This window comes from Theropithecus gelada, chromosome 11 (assembly GCF_003255815.1).
Source record: "Theropithecus gelada isolate Dixy chromosome 11, Tgel_1.0, whole genome shotgun sequence".
NCBI lineage: Eukaryota > Metazoa > Chordata > Mammalia > Primates > Cercopithecidae > Theropithecus > Theropithecus gelada.
In genome coordinates, this window is record NC_037679.1 from 106793122 (window position 1) to 106810786 (window position 17665).

At 43.3% G+C, this 17665-nt stretch overlaps 1 protein-coding gene across 3 annotated transcripts in view; it reads left to right on the plus strand.

Moving 5' to 3' along the window:
- Window positions 1–993: 993 nt before the first annotated feature.
- The window catches only part of DDX47 (DEAD-box helicase 47), an 18457-nt gene continuing 1785 nt past the window's right edge, over window positions 994–17665 (plus strand). The window contains exons 1-11 of one of the 3 annotated variants that reach the window (XM_025402085.1): window positions 994–1174; window positions 1840–1933; window positions 9469–9657; window positions 9914–9985; window positions 10220–10338; window positions 10915–10986; window positions 11482–11598; window positions 12160–12306; window positions 12824–12961; window positions 13979–14049; window positions 15628–15757. In XM_025402085.1, the coding sequence (XP_025257870.1) occupies window positions 1088–1174; window positions 1840–1933; window positions 9469–9657; window positions 9914–9985; window positions 10220–10338; window positions 10915–10986; window positions 11482–11598; window positions 12160–12306; window positions 12824–12961; window positions 13979–14049; window positions 15628–15757 (1236 nt within the window). In that variant the 5' untranslated portion in view covers window positions 994–1087. Of the gene's footprint in view, window positions 1175–1839; window positions 1934–9468; window positions 9658–9913; window positions 9986–10219; window positions 10339–10914; window positions 10987–11481; window positions 11599–12159; window positions 12307–12823; window positions 12962–13978; window positions 14054–15627; window positions 15758–17665 lie in introns of those variants that run through there. The other 2 variants (XM_025402087.1, XM_025402086.1) reach the window with 2 other exon arrangements.

The following is a 17665-nucleotide window of genomic DNA, read 5'->3' on the forward strand; positions in this document are numbered from 1 at the left end:
TTTTTTTTTTTTTTTTTTTTTTTTTTGAGACGGAGTCTTGCTCTGTCCCCCAGGCTGGAGTGCAGTGGCGCGATCTCAGCTCACTGCAAGCTCCGCCTCCTGGGTTTACGCCATTCTCCTGCCTCAGCCTCCCGAGTAGCTGGGACTACAGGCGCCCGCCACCTCGCCTGGCTAGTTTTTTGTGTTTTTAGTAGAGACGGAGTTTCACCGTGTTAGCCAGGATGGTCTCGATCTCCTGACCTTGTGATCCGCCCGCCTCGGCCTCCCAAAGTGCTGGGATTACAGGCTTGAGCCACCGCGCCCGGCCTACTCTGTCATTTTTATGTACACTGGGTTTCACTCTGTCGCCCAGGCTGGAGTGCAGCGGCAGGATCTCCGCTCACTGCAGCCTCAACCTCCGGGGTCAAGTGATCCCACAACCTCAGCCCCCTGAGTTGCTGGGATTACAGGCGCATGCCACCATGCATGCCCGACTGATTTTTGTATTTTTTGTAGACACAGGGTTTTGCCATGTTGCCCAGGCTGGTCTCGAACTCCTGGGCTCAAGTGATCCACCCGCCTCAGCCTCCCGAAGTGCTGGGGTTACAGGCATGAGCACACCCAGCTACTTTTCACAATTTGAAATGATCTGTGATAGCTTATCTCCTTTTTCTGTCTCCTTTTTCTCCACGAGGGCAGGGGTCGCTGTCCTGTTCACTAGGCATCTAGCACAGCCTTAGCATATGGTAGGCTCTCAAAATTATTGAATAAGGTAATACGATAAGTAAAAAATGGCATTGTGAGAGCAATCCGTTCCAAACTCTATGGTTAGAAAAGCGGGGAACATAACTGGCGACATACGTAGGGAAGGCGCTTTAAAAGGGATCTAAAGGTCAACTCGATTCCCCGGCGATCAGCCCCTTCTGCAATCGGACCTATTCCGCCTGCCTACGCGCGCATATTCGCTGGGCCCCACCCGCCTAGCGGACGGGTGCAATCCCCGGCAAGCCCGCAGGGGGCGCCCAGAGCAAGCCGTCCGGGGAGAACTAAAACTACATTTCCCAGCATCCCGCGCGCCGCAGACCCACTTCCGGAGACTTCAGACAAGATGGCGGCGCCCGAGGAACGCGATTCTCCGACTGAAGCGTCCCAGCCAGTAATGGAAGAGGAGGAAACTAAAACATTTAAAGACCTGGTGAGAATGGATGGCGCTGGCTTCTTTTATGTACTCTGGTGCTAGGCTCAGGCAGACCCAATTACCTTAGATCCCGCTCTGATAGTGCACAAAAGCATCTCGGGGCCTACCTTGGGTTTTCCCCAGAATTTCAGAGGGCTGGGTTTCGGGCGTGCTCTGAGTTTGGGTGGTGGGAGGGCTGCTGGGCCCTGAGAGCCCCATTTGCCCTATTCGCCACTTTAGTGTGGCAACGTTTATATGTGTCCAGGAGGTTGTACATATGGGGAATTGGTCTCTTTATAGCTGGAGCTTTGGAGTCAGATGAACCAACCAGATTTGAATTTTGACCCAGTCTCTTACTATAGACAAGTTGTTATCTCTCTGTGTTTCTCTTTTCATATCTGTAAATTGGGGATAGTAATAAGTACTTACCTCGCAGAATTGTTGTGATGATTAAATGAGATGCTACATGTAAAGCACTTGGCCTTGGCCTTGGGGAGCAGAAAGTGTTCGTTAAGTCTTGAGCTACTGTCTCATGGTATAAAGAGTAAGCTCTGAGATGCACAGCAAATACCTTTTAAAGCAAGTATATTGGTTGTACATGATGGTTCTGACAAAGTCAGTTAAGTAGGAGGGAGGTAGGGGTGTGCTGTTCTTGGCTAAGGTATATTTTTCTGAATTCTAAGGGTGTGACAGATGTGTTGTGTGAAGCTTGTGACCAGTTGGGATGGACAAAACCCACCAAGATCCAGATTGAAGCTATTCCTTTGGCCTTACAAGGTAGGTTGTGTGACTTCGTACAGATTTAATATAAAGTTATCTCAATTAGATACCCCTTTTGAAAGCTGTTGCTTGCATACTTCAAGTGAAATAAGGATATGGTCACTAAAGGTACAAAGTTTGGGTAATGGCATTTGAAAATGTCATTCTCCAGTTTTACAGAGCTTACTTTCTGTCTTAATAACTAAAAGGGTTTGTTCTCTGCCACAGATGCTGTCTTTAAGGAAGCCCTGGATTAAAGTATATTAACGACAATCTTGGTAGACTTTATACATCAGTGGGTGCACACTTAGATAGGGAAGGATGCCTGGAACACATATGTGTGTCTTGAGGAGTTGAGAATTCTTGCTGTGAGCCATGTTTATCAGATTTGTAAAAGAGTGGTTAAAGTGCTGATTGATGGCTAGTGGAACTGAAACTAACAGGATGAACTTTTTTGTTTTTGAGGTTTTTTTTAAGATGGAGCTTTTTTTTTGAGACAGAATTTTGCTCTGTCGCCCAGGCTGGAGTGCAGTAGTGCGATCTTGGCTCACTACAACCTCCGCCTCCCAGGTTCAAGCAATTCTCCCGCCTCAGCCTCCCGAGTAACTGGGATTACAGGCGCACCACCATGCCCGGCTAATTTTGTATTTTTAGTAGAGACAGGGTTTCAGCATCTTGGCCAGGCTGGTCTCGAACTCCTAACCTCAAGTGATCCACCTGCCTTGGCCTCCCAAAGTGCTGGGATTACAAGCGTGAGCCACCACACCTGGCCGTAACAGGATGAACTTTAATAGGAATAGAAATAAAGACCTGCTCTTAGATTCCTAAAGTACCAACTTTACAGGATTTGGGTGGGTGATAAAAGAGACCCAGAGGTCTTAGTTAACTGAAATCTATTAAGATCCTCAGAAAAAGTGAATGTAATCTTAGCTATTATTATAAGAGGGGTAATGTGGCTAATTATTGTTAGTATTAATGTAGCTATTATTACTATATTAGTGATTAATGTAAGCTATAATTATTACTAATTATTAGTAATTAACCTAGCTATCGATAATAATTGAAAGGTTTAATGATTTGAAGAGCTGTCATGTGGAAAAGAGGTTAGACTTACTCTACAAAATTCCATTTGTTGGCCGGGCGCGGTGGCTCACGCCTGTAATCCCAGCACTTAGGAAGGCCCAGACGGGCGGATCACGAGGTCAGGAGATCGAGACCAGCCTGACTAACACGGTGAAACCCCGTCTCTACCAAAAAAAATACAAAAAACTAGCCGGGCGAGGTGGCGGGCGCCTGTAGTCCCAGTTACTCGGGAGGCTGAGGCAGGAGAATGGCGTGAACCCGGGAGGCGGAGCTTGCAGTGAGCTGAGATCCGGCCACTGCACTCCAGCCTGGGTGACAGAGCGAGACTCTGTCTCAAAAAAAAAAAAAAAAAAAATTCCATTTGCTCTTTCCATAAATAGTTACTATTTGTTGTAAATGTAAGGCACTGGAGGTTAATAGTCTGTCCTCTCCAAGAGTCCATAATCTATTAAAGAGATAATTATAAATTTATTACAAGTTGAACAGGGACCTAAGAAAGTTACATTCAGAGTGCACTGAGGGAGAAGAGATTACTTCTAATTAGGATGGATTAGAGAAGATTTATTTCATTTTATTTTTGGCTGGGGAGGTTGGGAAGACATGTGAGCTGAACCTTGAGGACTGAATTTAGAAGGATTTAGACATTCAGATATGATGGGAAGGGAGAACTTTCTAGGCATAGGGAACAGCATGGAAAAAAAAGCCAGTCTGGAAACCATAGGCACGTATGGAGATTTGCAAGTACTTAGCAGAGTGGTGAAAAAGTTTAGTAAGGTGACTGGGGCCAGATTATGAAGGATTTGAGTGCTGGGTCAAAGAATTTGGTCTTCGTTTCATAGGCAGTGGGGCATTTTTGGAGATTAAGGATTTAGAGTTGTACTCTTGGAAGATTAATCTCATAGCTGTGAAAGATTAGAGACAAGAGACTGGAGTCTGGGAAACCAATTAGTAGGTTATTGTAATGATTTTAGCAATAAATAATGGGTAGGGTGGTGGTAGAATGAAAAAGAAAATGTTAGAAAAATAATCCTTGATTTTACAACCAGTTAAGCAAGTGGAAGGCAAGGAAGTGGTGGGGAAAATCTAAGACTATTGCTAAGTTTGTGGGCTGTTATGTTTAGGGCATATTATTGGTGTACCACTGATACAAAAAGGGAACGGGGGAAGAATTCAGGAAAGATGAGTTCAGTTGGAAGTAATTGATTTTGGATATCAATGAGATAGAGTTGACCTTGTGGGAGGGGAATGGGGAAATGTTGCTCAGGGTACAGTTTCAGTTAGCCGGGATGGATAAGTTCTGAAGATCTATTGAATAGCATGATGACTCCAGTTAATAATGTTTTGTGTATTTGAAAATTGCTAGGAGAGTAGATCTTAAATGTTCTCACCACAAAAATGACAAGTATGTGAGGTGACAGATAGGTTAATGAGCTTGATTTAATCACTTCACAAAGTATACATATATCTAAACTTTGCATTCTATACCATAAGTATATTATAATTTTTTGTCAATTAATAAAACTGAGGGACAATAAAAAAGGAAAAAAAATACCCAGTTGGAATCCTGGGATTGGAACTTGATTGAGAGGCCAGAGGTGGATATAGACATTGTATCCAAAGAGCAGTTATAGCTGAGATTAGAAATGGATTAGATTGGCAAAGATGACAGAGGAAAAATTGGAAGATTCAGTAGAGGGTTGAAAATCATGAGAGTATAGTTTCACGCAAATTAGGGAAGGGAAAGTGTTTCAAGGAGGGGCTAATAAACACTTCCAACCTGTGCAGAGAAGTTTGAAGGATAAGGACCATATAAAGGCCAGTGGTGGGAAAGAAGTATCAGTGGCCCAGCATTACTTTCAAATAGCAAGAAGTTGCTGGGCGCGGTGGCTCACGCCTGTAATCCCAGCACTTTGGGAGGCTGAGGCAGGTGGATCACCTGAGGTCGGGAGTTCAAGACCAGCCTGACCAACATGGAGAAACCCCGTCTCTACTAAAAATACAAAATTAGCCGGGGTGGTGGCAGATGCCTGTAATCCCAGCTACTCGGGAGGCTGAGGCAGGAGAATCACTTGAACCCGGGAGGCGGAGGTTGCGGTGAGCCGAGATTGCGCCATTGCACTCCAGCCTGGGCAACAAGAACAAAACTCTGTCTCAAAAAAAAAAAAAAAAAAAAAAAGCAGCAAGAAGCGTTCGTGCATTTTAACTTTTCCAGCTTGCCCTACAGCATAGGTGAGAAAAAGGAGTCAAAACAGCTGGCAGTAATCCTAAAATTATTATTATTATTATTATTATTATTTTTTTTTTTTGAGAGGGATTCTCGCTGTCACCCAGGCTGGAGTGCAGTGGCCGGATCTCAGCTCACTGCAAGCTCCTCCTCCCGGGTTTACTCCATTCTCCTGCCTCAGCCTCCCGAGTAGCTGGGACTACAGGCGCCCACCACCTTGCCCTGCTAGTTTTTTGTATTTTTTAGTAGAGACGGGGTTTCACTGTATTCACCAGGATGGTCTCGATCTCCTGACCTTGTGATCCGCCCGTCTCGGCCTCCCAAAGTGCTGGGATTACAGGCTTGAGCCACCGTGCCCGGCCATCCTAAAATTATTTTAATGCTTTCAGCCATAAGTTTAAATTTGATGCAGAAAAGAATAGGGAGGGGTCAGTGGAAGATTGCTAGGAACTGACAGACACGATCACCATGGAAAATGTCTTTATCCTTATTGGGTTTGTCTCATTCTAATGAGTAGTTTATAAATATTTCATTTGAATCTATAGAAACGATTCAAATAATCTAATGTTTGATTTTGTTGCTGTTGTTATTCGATTAAAATAACTCTAAATTTGAATTTGGGACTAATGACGTTTTCAGTTTCTGCAAAGTTACTGAGCCCAGATTGTCCGCTGTTCTTAAACCTTATAATATGCTGAATAGTAGGAAGGGATAATTATTTTATTAGTGAGGAAATTGAGGCTCAGGGAGTTAAGTCCTTTGGCTAGAGTCACCTAACTAATTATTGCTCGAGCTGGAATTTGAACATAGAATCTTATAGCTCAGAAAACCTCTGTTAATGGATCTGCATCAACATGTGTTACTATCAAGAGATCAAGAGTTGTTTGATGAGTATGGTGGTTCATGCTTGTAATCCCAGCACTTTGGGAGGCTGAGGTGGGAGGATTGCTTGAGACCAGGAGGTTGAGACCTGCCTGGGTAACATAGTGAGACACCATCTATTTATTTCTGTTTCAGAGATCACTTAGAGTTGTCCTCAAGGAATTTCAAACAGCTTATTAATGGCTGCCATGTAGCAAGCACTTATGTTCAGTGCTAGCAACGTGGCAGGTCTATATGACAAAATTTATTCTGCTCTTATGGAGTTTATGCATGCTGGTATATTCTCTACAGGTATAAACACTGAAAAGGCTTAGAGGTTTCTTCAGAGATGAAGAAAGGAGATGACATAGAAAAATATATCAGTTTCACAAACTGAGGGTTGCTCTGAGGGACTCATTAAAAAACTGAAAGCAGTGCAGGCCTCAGCTGTGGGCAGCGAGCAGTGCTTATTGCTTCGTCAACCAGGCAACTTCAGCTCCTTTACTTCCCTAAATCTTTCTTATGTACTCCTTTCTTCTGAAATGTTAAGATTTCCCTTGACAAAAAAAGAACAAATCGTAGCTGCCCCGCCCCCTGTTCCCGAAGGTGTATTGTGTTACACAGGCAGGACAGCAGTATCCCCAAGGAGTTGAAGACTAAAAAGCTTCGGGAATCATTTGCTTACACTGACCTTTGTTTCTCAGATAGGTAGATGCTGTTGCAATTCATTATTACCTACCCTGCCACTGGGGAACATTACAATAAGTAGATGAGTGAGACATTTTATCCCTGGATTGTCATTTGTCTGTAATCTCTAAAACATCAGTCCGTTGTCTGGTTTGACTTGTATTTCACATCTGTGCATTTGCTTTTGAATGGAAAACACTGATGTTAATGAAAAGAAGGCTAAAATATATAATTCACTAGGATACACTGTGTATTAATCCGTTTTCACACTGATGATAAAGACACACCCAAGACTGGGAAGAAAAAGAGGGTTAATTGGACTTACAGTTCCATGTGTGTCTGGGGAGCCCCCAGAATCATGGCAGGAGGCAAAAGGCGCTTCTTACCTGGTGGCGGCAAGAGAAAATTAGAGACATGCAAAAGCAGAAACCCCTTGACAGAACCATCAGATCTCACTAGACTTATGCACTACTGTGAGAACAGTGTGGGGGAAACCGCCTCCATGATTCAAATTATCTCCCACCGGCTCCGTCCCACAACATGTGGAAATTATGAGAGTACAATTCAAGATGAGATTTGGGTGAGAAATACTGAATCAGAATTTCCAGGCATGGGACCGGTCATATATGTATATATGTCTCATGGATTATTCTGAAGCGTCTGCCCCTGAGGGAGTACCAGTGGTAGGATATTTATGTCCCATGTCTGTTCTAACCCCACTTTTTTCCTGAGCTCCAAACAAGTATGTTCAACTGGTTTTTAGACATATTTCTTTTTCTTTTTCTTTTTTTTTTTTTTGAGACGGAGTCTCGCTCTGTCACCCAGGCTGGAGTGCAGTGGCCGGATCTCAGCTCACTGCAAGCTCCGCCTCCCGGGTTCACGCCATTCTCCTGCCTCAGCCTCCCGAGTAGCTGGGACTACAGGCGCCTGCCACCTGGCCCGGCTAAGTTTTTTTTTGTATTTTTTAGTAGAGACGGGGTTTCACTGTGTTAGCCAGGATAGTCTCGATCTCCTGACCTCGTGATCCGCCCGTCTCGGCCTCCCAAAGTGCTGGGATTACAGGCTTGAGCCACCGCGCCCGGCCAGTTTTTAGACATATTTCTAAACAAGTATGTCCAACTGGTTTTTGGACATACCTCTTTGAGTTTACTGCAGGAATCTTAAGTTCTAAGTTCCCTGTGTGGAAACCAAAGTCCTTATTTTCCTAACCAGGACTAATTTTTCTGTTGCCTATATCTCAGTTTTTGGCTTTTGAGTGTCCTGTACTAAAAATGTGTGCATCACCCACATTCCCTTTTGTTAGTTTCTGAATCTCACTCATTCCTGTGCTCATTCCTGGCCTCAGTTCAGGCCACCATCATATCTCCCCTGAATTATATCTGATGTCCCGGTTGAGCCTTTGTTTTCCCTGTTCTGGTCATTTAAGTCATTTCAGATTGTAAGTCATGTTCAGGTTATGTCAGGGGAAAGGGATTTGTTTATTGTAGGATTGTCTTCTAGGTAAAGAAGACTTCTCAGCTGTTACGCGGTCATAGAACAGGGGCAGCAACTATAGGGGTCGTGATTTAAGAGGGAGTGTTCTCACTGGACACTGTTGTAGTGCATAGCTGCCTATGCACTACAGCCAGCCTGGAGATAGTGATCTGCACCCAGGAGTTAATTTCCAGATCTTATAAGTTGTGGCTTGAGTGGTGATAACAAATGGTGACCTGTTCTTAAAGAATTACTTAGAGCATTCTTCCCTCAGAAGGAGCAGTAAATGGCATGCACTGTTAGGTTCCTTGGCTCCTTCTTATGCCATCAGGCCTAGAGTTTATCTTCCTAAACAGTAATACTGATCATGATATTCCCTGTTTAAAATCCTTCAATTCTCTCTTACAGGAAAACATCAAAACTCTAGCCTCATTCTTCTCTCTTTCTCCCTTAACACTTCTGTGTTCCAGCCACATTACATTCCTCAGCCTAACTATGCATGCTATGTTCTTTTTTTTTTTTTTGAGACGGAGTTTTGCTCTTGTTGCCCAGGCTGCAGTGCAATAGCACGATCTCCACTCACCACCGCCTCAACCTCCGCCTCCTGGGTTCAAGCAACTCTGCCTCAGCCTCCCGAGTAGCTGGGATTACAAGCATGCGCCACCTTGCCTGGCTAATTTTATATTTTTAGTAGAGACAGGGTTTTTTCCATGTTGGTCAGGCTGGTCTCGAACTCCCAACCTCAGGTGATCTGCCCGCCTCGGCCTCCCAAAGTGTTGGGATTACAGGTGTGAGCCACCACGCCTGGCCAGCATGCTATGTTCTTTAAAGCCTTAATTATAATTACCTTTCCTCTTACAGGACTATCCTTTCTTCCCTTCTTTGCTTACTTCTAGGTTTAACTCACTTAATCACCTCTGTTAGCCTTTTTTGACTCTTCTGGGCAGTAGTTACTTTTCCTTGTGTTCTCACATATTTTGCACGGGCTTATATTAAAACTCTTATCACATTATAATGAATTTGTATATCAGACTGTCTCACCACTGGGTTTTGAGCTTATCTAAGAGAGAGACCATGTCTTTTCTGTTTATTCAACTTTCCTCTCTCCCCAGTTCATCAGATATTTATTAAGCGTCTACTTTGTGCCCAGCATTGTGTCATTGTAGAAGACACAGAAATACTGCAGAGAGAATTAACTTGGCTGTTGAATTTCTTTTTCTTCTAGGTCGTGATATCATCGGGCTGGCAGAAACTGGCTCTGGAAAAACAGGCGCCTTTGCTTTGCCCATTCTGAATGCCCTGCTGGAGACCCCACAGCGTTTGTTTGCCCTAGTTCTTACCCCGACTCGGGAGCTGGCCTTTCAGATCTCAGAGCAGTTTGAAGCCCTGGGGTCCTCTATTGGAGTGCAGAGTGGTAAGTGTCTGAGAGGGAAGGGATCCTAGGTTGCCATCACAAGTGAAGAATGAGTGTGAAAGGAGAATGGAGGAAGGTATTGCTAGCATAATTCATTGACCCAAAGAGCTAATGCTGTATTTTAGCTTTGGGAAGAGTATTAATTGTAAGGGAAGAACAAGTTTAAGTAGAAATCTGGCATTGGCTCTAAAAGATGTTCAGTGGACCGTGGAAAAAAATTAAGGATCTCATCTCTATGTTCTTTTTCTCTCTGTAGCTGTGATTGTGGGTGGAATTGATTCAATGTCTCAATCTTTGGCCCTTGCAAAAAAACCACATATAATAATAGGTGAGTAACTGACGAAGGTAAAAGACACTGGCAGTGATGAATTGGAGAAAATCTACCAATATTGGATAGAAAGACTTTGAGAAACAGATTTTGTAACCCTGTTAAATTTTTTAATTTCTTAAGTTAAATTTGGTGGAGAGCTGTGGGGTGGGGCAGGTAACTTTATTTGTTTGTTGTTGTTGTTTTTCATCCTGTTCTGAAACATCACTGTTTCTCCTCAACCTTTCTTGGTAGCAACTCCTGGTCGACTGATTGACCACTTGGAAAATACGAAAGGTTTCAACTTGAGAGCTCTCAAATACCTGGTCATGGACGAAGCCGACCGAATACTGAATATGGATTTTGAGACAGAGGTGAGCTCTCAATTTTTTTCCTCCTCTTAGAGCATCTCAAGGTTCCTGTTTCAAAATTTGGTTCATTGCCCACTTGTTTTATATAGAACATTGCATCAGTATCAGTTTCATTCTTGATATTCTTCAAATTGCAGTTTCTCAGCACCCTTTTATCTTTAGAATATAGTCTGACTCTGACTCCAGAAATGGGAAATATCAAAACTGGATTTTCTTTTCCATTTCATTTAATTTAGACCTTGACATACACCCTGAAATATCTTTATTTTCTTTGATGACCCACTAATCCCAGCTTACTTAGTTGATTACTACTTATTCTTGACTTTTCTCTTGATCAACTCTGGTCTACTAATTTAAACTGTTCTTTTCTTAGAAAGATATTTTTTTTAATAGTGTCTGGTGGGGTATCAGGCAGTAAATATTCAGTAAACTTTAGCTGAATCGAATTGAATTTTGGAGTACCAAATCCTCACAGTGATATATTTAATTTGTTAACGTCTACCTCCTTCATTACCTAGAGGATTTGCAGCTCTTCCAGTCTGAATATCATACTGGCATCTTTTCCTCTTTGTGCCTTAGGTTGACAAGATCCTCAAAGTGATCCCTCGAGATCGGAAAACATTCCTCTTCTCTGCCACCATGACCAAGAAGGTGAAATTTGCTAGGACTTTTGTTTCTTCTTTATGAGAATTGATACATAAAGTAAATGATAACAACAATAATAACAATAAGTAAAAATAAATTGCTTTAGTCCATTTTCACACTGCTAGAAAGAACTATCTGAGACTAGGTAATTTATACAGAAAAGAGAGGTGTAATTGACTCACAGTTCCACATGGCTGGGGAGACCTCAGAAAACTTACAATTACGGCAGAAGGCGAAGGGGAAGCAAGGCACGTCTTACATGGTGGCAGGAGGTAGGGGCAGTGCCACACTTTAAAACCATCAGAAATTGTGAGAACTCACTATCATGAGAACAGCATGGGGGAAAACCACCTCCATGATCCAGTCACCTCCCACCAGGTCCCTCCCGTGACATGTGGGGATTACAATTCAACATGAGATTTGAGTGGGGACACAGAGTCAAACCATATAAATAAAGAGTGTTTAGGCATCAGTGTGCTGTTCTGGATCTTCTTCCTCCAGGTGCAAAAGCTTCAGCGAGCAGCTCTGAAAAATCCTGTGAAATGTGCCGTTTCCTCTAAATACCAGACAGTTGAAAAATTACAGCAATATTATATTTTTATTCCCTCTAAATTCAAGGTAAAGTGTTTACTTTGATCATTCCTGCCTCTCCCTCTTCTTTTCACCAAAGCATCTGAAAATGTGTCAACCCTTGATTAGCCAAGAGCTGTAATGCAGATTGGCATCCTGTCTGTTTGCTTTAGAGGGCGTGTTGTGCTTATATTATCACCGATAAACTAGACATGCCAGGAATTCACAACACATTAAACCACAATAATGAGGTCATGATGTAATCATATAATTCCTTCCCATCCCCATCCTTGAGGTAATTTTTCCTTTGTTCGCTTATAATGTGGCTTTTATTTAGGATGAAGCCTCTGGTTTTGTGCTTTGATGTAAGGACTTCTGTTTTCTGAGGACAGATCTCCTGCCTGCCTTTAGGCTCTGTGGGGAATAGTGGTTCACAGAGATGATAATGCTGGTTAAGGAATCCTAAGCTGGCAGCTGGAGGTCTGGATAATGGAGGTCTGGATAATTGAGAAGCAACTATAGGGTTAGTCTTTACCTTATGTATATGCCAGGTCTCCAATCCTTTCTCCCAGGTTCGATGACATATATTGTTTTGGGTTTGTAACTTAGGATACCTACCTGGTTTATATTCTAAATGAATTGGCGGGAAACTCCTTTATGATATTCTGCAGCACCTGTAATAATACCCAGAGAACAGCTTTGCTACTGCGAAATCTTGGATTCACTGCCATCCCCCTCCATGGACAAATGAGTCAGGTAAGGATTCATCGTCATCATCAGCCACGCACTGATGGCATGAGCGAGATAAACCTCCTAACAATAGATTTGTACAATAAGGACATAGGGCACCGATGCCTGTTTCCATAATTGTTCTCATTTTATGGGCTTTGAAGTGTTGCTCTAGATGCTTACTTTCTCCCAGGGTAGCAAGAGGCTCCCATTAGAATATTTCATATGTAGCTGTCTGGTTTGCAAGCTGTTGAGTTGATATATTCAGCCCTAATGGTAATAATGACTCTGGTCTCTAAAAACATTAATAAATTATTTCACAGTTACTTTTCTATTGTGTCAGGCTACCCTTATTTTGTATCTTTTTTTTTTTAATTTCTTGTTGCTTCATATTTCTGTTTTGACCTATGAAGCCCCATTCAAAAGTTGAGGGGAAAAAAACTTTAAAAAATTTATGTCTCTTTGTTCTTGTGTTTGTCTCTTTTGTGTTTTGTATTCCAAAATGTATGTTAAGTTTTCCAACATTTCTTTCTCATTACCTCAGAGTAAGCGCCTAGGATCCCTTAATAAGTTTAAGGCCAAGGCCCGTTCCATTCTTCTAGCAACTGACGTTGCCAGCCGGGGTTTGGACATACCTCATGTAGATGTAGTTGTCAACTTTGACATTCCTACCCATTCCAAGGTGAGTCCTGTTGCTAACTTGCCTTTCTAGTCCTAAAGTGTGTTTCTTAATGGAGTGTCTTCTGTCTTTCCTTAGTTACAGCAGTTTTTTTGTTCCTGGTTAATTAAGTATCAAAAAACAAGAAAGCCTTTGATTAGTTCATTCTCATCATCTTGCACAGGCCTGTGTATGTAACGTTAGTACATATGAAAGAGGTAGCCAAGGAGAGTTATTAGATGCTCATAGTAGAGGCAGGTGCACCACATACTGATCATGTCACTGTCATTTCTTGAGAATGACAACTTGTAGTTCTCAGTGTATCTCAAGGTTTCTCAGCCTTGGCACTATTAACATTTTAAGCTGTCGAATTCTTTGTTGAAGGGTTGTTCTTTGAGTTGAAGGATTCCTAGTAGCATTCCTGGCCTCTACCCACTAGATGACAGCATCACACACTCTTCCACTTGTGATAATCAGAAGTATTTCCAGACATTACCAGTGTCCCTTGAGGATGACAGAAGCACCCCTGGATGAGACTGGTGTGTCTCTTGTCTTTGTATTTAACTGCTGTAGATGAGGTGCTATCTCATTTGATTTTCATAACAACTCTATAATTTGGGCATGTATTTCTATGCCTGTTCAATAAATAGAAACCAAGGTTCAGGGAGGTTATGTAATTTGCAGGTAATTGTGTAACTGGCAGGTGGGAAGGACCACAGCTATAACCCAGCTCTGCCTCGAGATCCAGTGCTGTTTTTTAAAACGCCATGCAGCTTGCGACCATGTAGGTATGCTTTGTAGATTTATCTTTCTATGAAAGAGGGGAAAGCATTGGATCCATTTTGTGCTGTAAGGAGAATAAAAAAGATGAAGTAGATTTGTCTCAACAGATTGCCCAGGCCATTTATTTTCTCCATGTTATGACATGAATCTATTTTCTTTCAAAGTTTTATGGCAAGACTTTGCATATGTAGGTTTTTTTTTTTTTTTTTTTTACTTATAATCCATATAACTTGAATTTATGTACCCTTTTGGTTTTAGGATTACATCCATCGAGTAGGTCGAACAGCTAGAGCTGGGCGCTCCGGAAAGGCTATTACTTTTGTCACGCAGTAAGTAAATCAGCTTTAGGGGCAGAGCAATGTAGAGAAAAGAGCAGAACTTTCGAGCCACTGACTGGGAACCTGGCGCTGTCATTTGCTACACTACTCACTTTCATACTGAAAACCAGGATGAAGGCGTTGAAAGATGGGAATAGTAATACCTATCTAGCAGGGTTTTGGTGAAAATTGGAGATGATATATGTAAAAGATCTAGTATATGGCCGGGCGCGGTGGCTCAAGCCTGTAATCCCAGCACTTTGGGAGGCCGAGACGGGCGGATCACGAGGTCAGAAGATCGAGACCATCCTGGCTAACCCGGTGAAACCCCGTCTCTACTAAAAAAAATACAAAAAACTAGCCGGGCGAGATGGCGGGCGCCTGTAGTCCCAGTTACTTGGGAGGCTGAGGCAGGAGAATGGCGGGAACCCGGGAGGCGGAGCTTGCAGTGAGCTGAGATCCGGCCACTGCACTCCAGCCCGGGCTACAGAGCAAAACTCCGTCTCAAAAAAAAAAAAAAAAAAAAAAAAAAAAAAAAAAAAAAAAAAAAAAAGATCTAGTATAGTATTTGGCATGTAGAATGGTAGAGTGGTACCTAGAGCTGGAGAGCAATTGCCTTTGTGTCAACTCAGAAAGCGTTAGAATAACTATTTCCAATTTTTTTTTTTTTGGAGGAACAAATTTTTATGTGCCCAAGGCTGTCCTGTGACTAAATACCTTGAGGGATTTTCTCCTTCCTTCCCTCTTTTTTTTTTTTTTTTTTAATTTGTCTCGCTCTGTTGCCTAGGCTGGAGTGCAGTGGTGCGACCTTGGCTGAGTGCACCTTCCACCCCCTGGGCTCAAGCAATCCTCCTACCTCACCTTAGCCTCCCAAGTAGCTGGGACCACAGGTGCATGCCAGCACACCTGGCTTTTTAAAAAATATTTTTAGCAGAGACAGGGTTTTGTCATGTTGGCCAGGCTGGTCTTGAACTCCTGAACTCAAGCGATCCATCTGCCTCAGCCTCCCATAGTGCTGGGATTACAGGCGCAAGCCACCTGCCTCAGCCTCCCATAGTGCTGGGATTATAGGCACGAGCCACCTGCACGGCCGATTTTTCTTTCTTTTTTTTTTTTTTTAAGCAGCAAGGTTTCACTCTGTTGCCCAGGCTGGAGTGCAGTGGCTCGATAATAGCTCACTGCAGCTTCAAATTCCTGGGCTCAAGTAGTCCTCATGCCTCAACATCGAATGGCTGGGACTATAGGCACAGGCCGTCACGGTTGGCTAATTTTTAATTTTTTTATAGAGATGGCATCTCACTATGTTGTCCAGGCTGGTGTGGAACTCCTGGTCTCAAGTGATTCTCCTGCTTTGATCTCCCAAAGCATTGGGATTATAGTTGCAAGCCACCACGCCTGGCCTCCTTGGAGTGATTTTCTAATGGGCTATGCACAGAGATTGCACTTAACCCATATTTAGAAAAGAAATAATATGTTCAATATTGTTTAAACCTATGGCTCCTATTGCGTTGTGTCATATAATAATAGTTTGGGAATGGACAGGCATTTGCATTACCAGGCAACCAAAGCTGTGCAGTTTTCCTTCCTCAGGTATGATGTGGAACTCTTCCAGCGCATAGAACACTTAATTGGGAAGAAACTACCAGTCTTTCCAACACAGGATGATGAGGTTATGATGCTGGCAGAACGCGTGGCTGAAGCCCAAAGATTTGCCCGAATGGTATGCATCTTTCTTTTCTCACCAGTGTCTGTGCAAACCATGTTAACTGTGTGCCACTTTATTATATTAACCCTCACACTAGACTGCAGAAGCTGGGTATTATTTTATTCCAAATTTCAGATGAACAAACTAAGGTGCAGAGATGGTAGGTAATTTGCATTAGACCATCCAACCAAATGGTGGATTCAGGGTTTGGCCTCATTCTGACATTTACACATTCACAGCAGCTGTTCACGTGTCACCTGTGGTGAGATAATTCATCAGACCTGAGGTCAGAAGATACAGCTGTGAACTGTGTGAGCTTGGGAAATGTGCCTGACTTCTCAGAATCAGAATCAGTTTCTCACCTGTAAATTGGGAATAACACTTGCCTGAATACCTTACGGGGTTTTACAAGCACCAGAAAAGCCAATATAAACTACGTAGTTACTAGTAGGGGTTGATCATACCTGATCCAAACATTTGAAATCCAAAACCAAGATCCAAACTTTTTTTTTTTTTTTGAGACGGAGTTTCACTCTTGTTGCCCAGGCTGGAGGGCAATGGTATAATCTCGGCTCACCGCAACCTCCGCCTCCCAGGTTCAAGCAATTCTCCTGCCTCAGCCTCCCAAGTAGCTGGGATTACAGGCATGCGCCACCATGCCCAGCTAATTTTGTATTTTTAGTAGAGATGGGGTTTCTCCATTTTGGTCAGGCTGGTCTCAAACTTCTGACCTCAGGTGATCCATCCGCCTCAGCCTCCCAGAGTGCTGGGATTACAGGCTTGAGCCACCACGCCTGGCGATCCAAAACTTTGAGTGCCAAAAGGATTGCCACAAGTGGAAAATTCCATGCCTGACCTCATGTGACAGGTTGCTACCAAGACACAGTCAAAATGTTTTTAATGCACAAAAATAATTAAAAATACTGTGTAAAATTACCTTCAGACAATGTGTATAAGGTATATATGAAACAAGTGAATTTTGTGTTTAGAATTGAGTCCCATCCCCAAGATAGCTCATTATGTATCTGCAGATATTCTAGAATTAGAAAAAATCTGGGCCGGGCGCGGTGGCTCAAGCCTGTAATCCCAGCACTTTGGGAGGCCGAGACGGGCGGATCACAAGGTCAGGAGATCGAGACCATCCTGGCGAACACGGTGAAACCCCGTCTCTACTAAAAAATACAAAAAAACTAGCCGGGCGAGGCGGCGGGCGCCTGTAGTCCCAGCTACTCGGGAGGCTGAGGCAGGAGAATGGCGGGAACCCGGGAGGCGGAGCTTGCAGTGAGCTGAGATCCAGCCACAGCACTCCAGCCTGGGTGACAGAGCAAGACTCCGTCTCAAAAAAAAAAAAAAAAAAAAAAAGAAAAAATCTGAAATCCGAAACACTGCTGGTCCCAAGCATTTCAGATGAGGGATACTCACCCTGTAGTAGTAGTAACAGTAATAGTGGTGATGAGAAGATTCTAGAGGAAAACCCTTGGAAGTGCTGCCTGCTTTCTGGAGTTCTGGTCTGAGGGATGGAGAAACTTTGCCCATAGGTGGTTGTTGGAGTAGCTGAGGTACAGATTTGGTTTTTATTCTGCCCACATGGGATTTTTTTGTTTGGTATTTTTGTTTGTTAAAGTATTACATGTGCGGCCGGGCGCGGTGGCTCAAGCCTGTAATCCCAGCACTTTGGGAGGCCAAGACTGGTGGATCACAAGGTCAGGAGATCGAGACCATCCTGGCTAACACGGTGAAACCCCGTCTCTACTAAAAAATACAAAAAACTAGCCGGGCGACGTGGCGGGCGCCTGTAATCCCAGCTACTCGGAGGCTGAGGCAGGAGAATGGTGTAAACCCGGGAGGCGGAACTTGCAGTGAGCTGAGATCTGGCCACTGCACTCCAGCCTGGGTGACAGAGCGAGACTCCGTCTCAAAAAA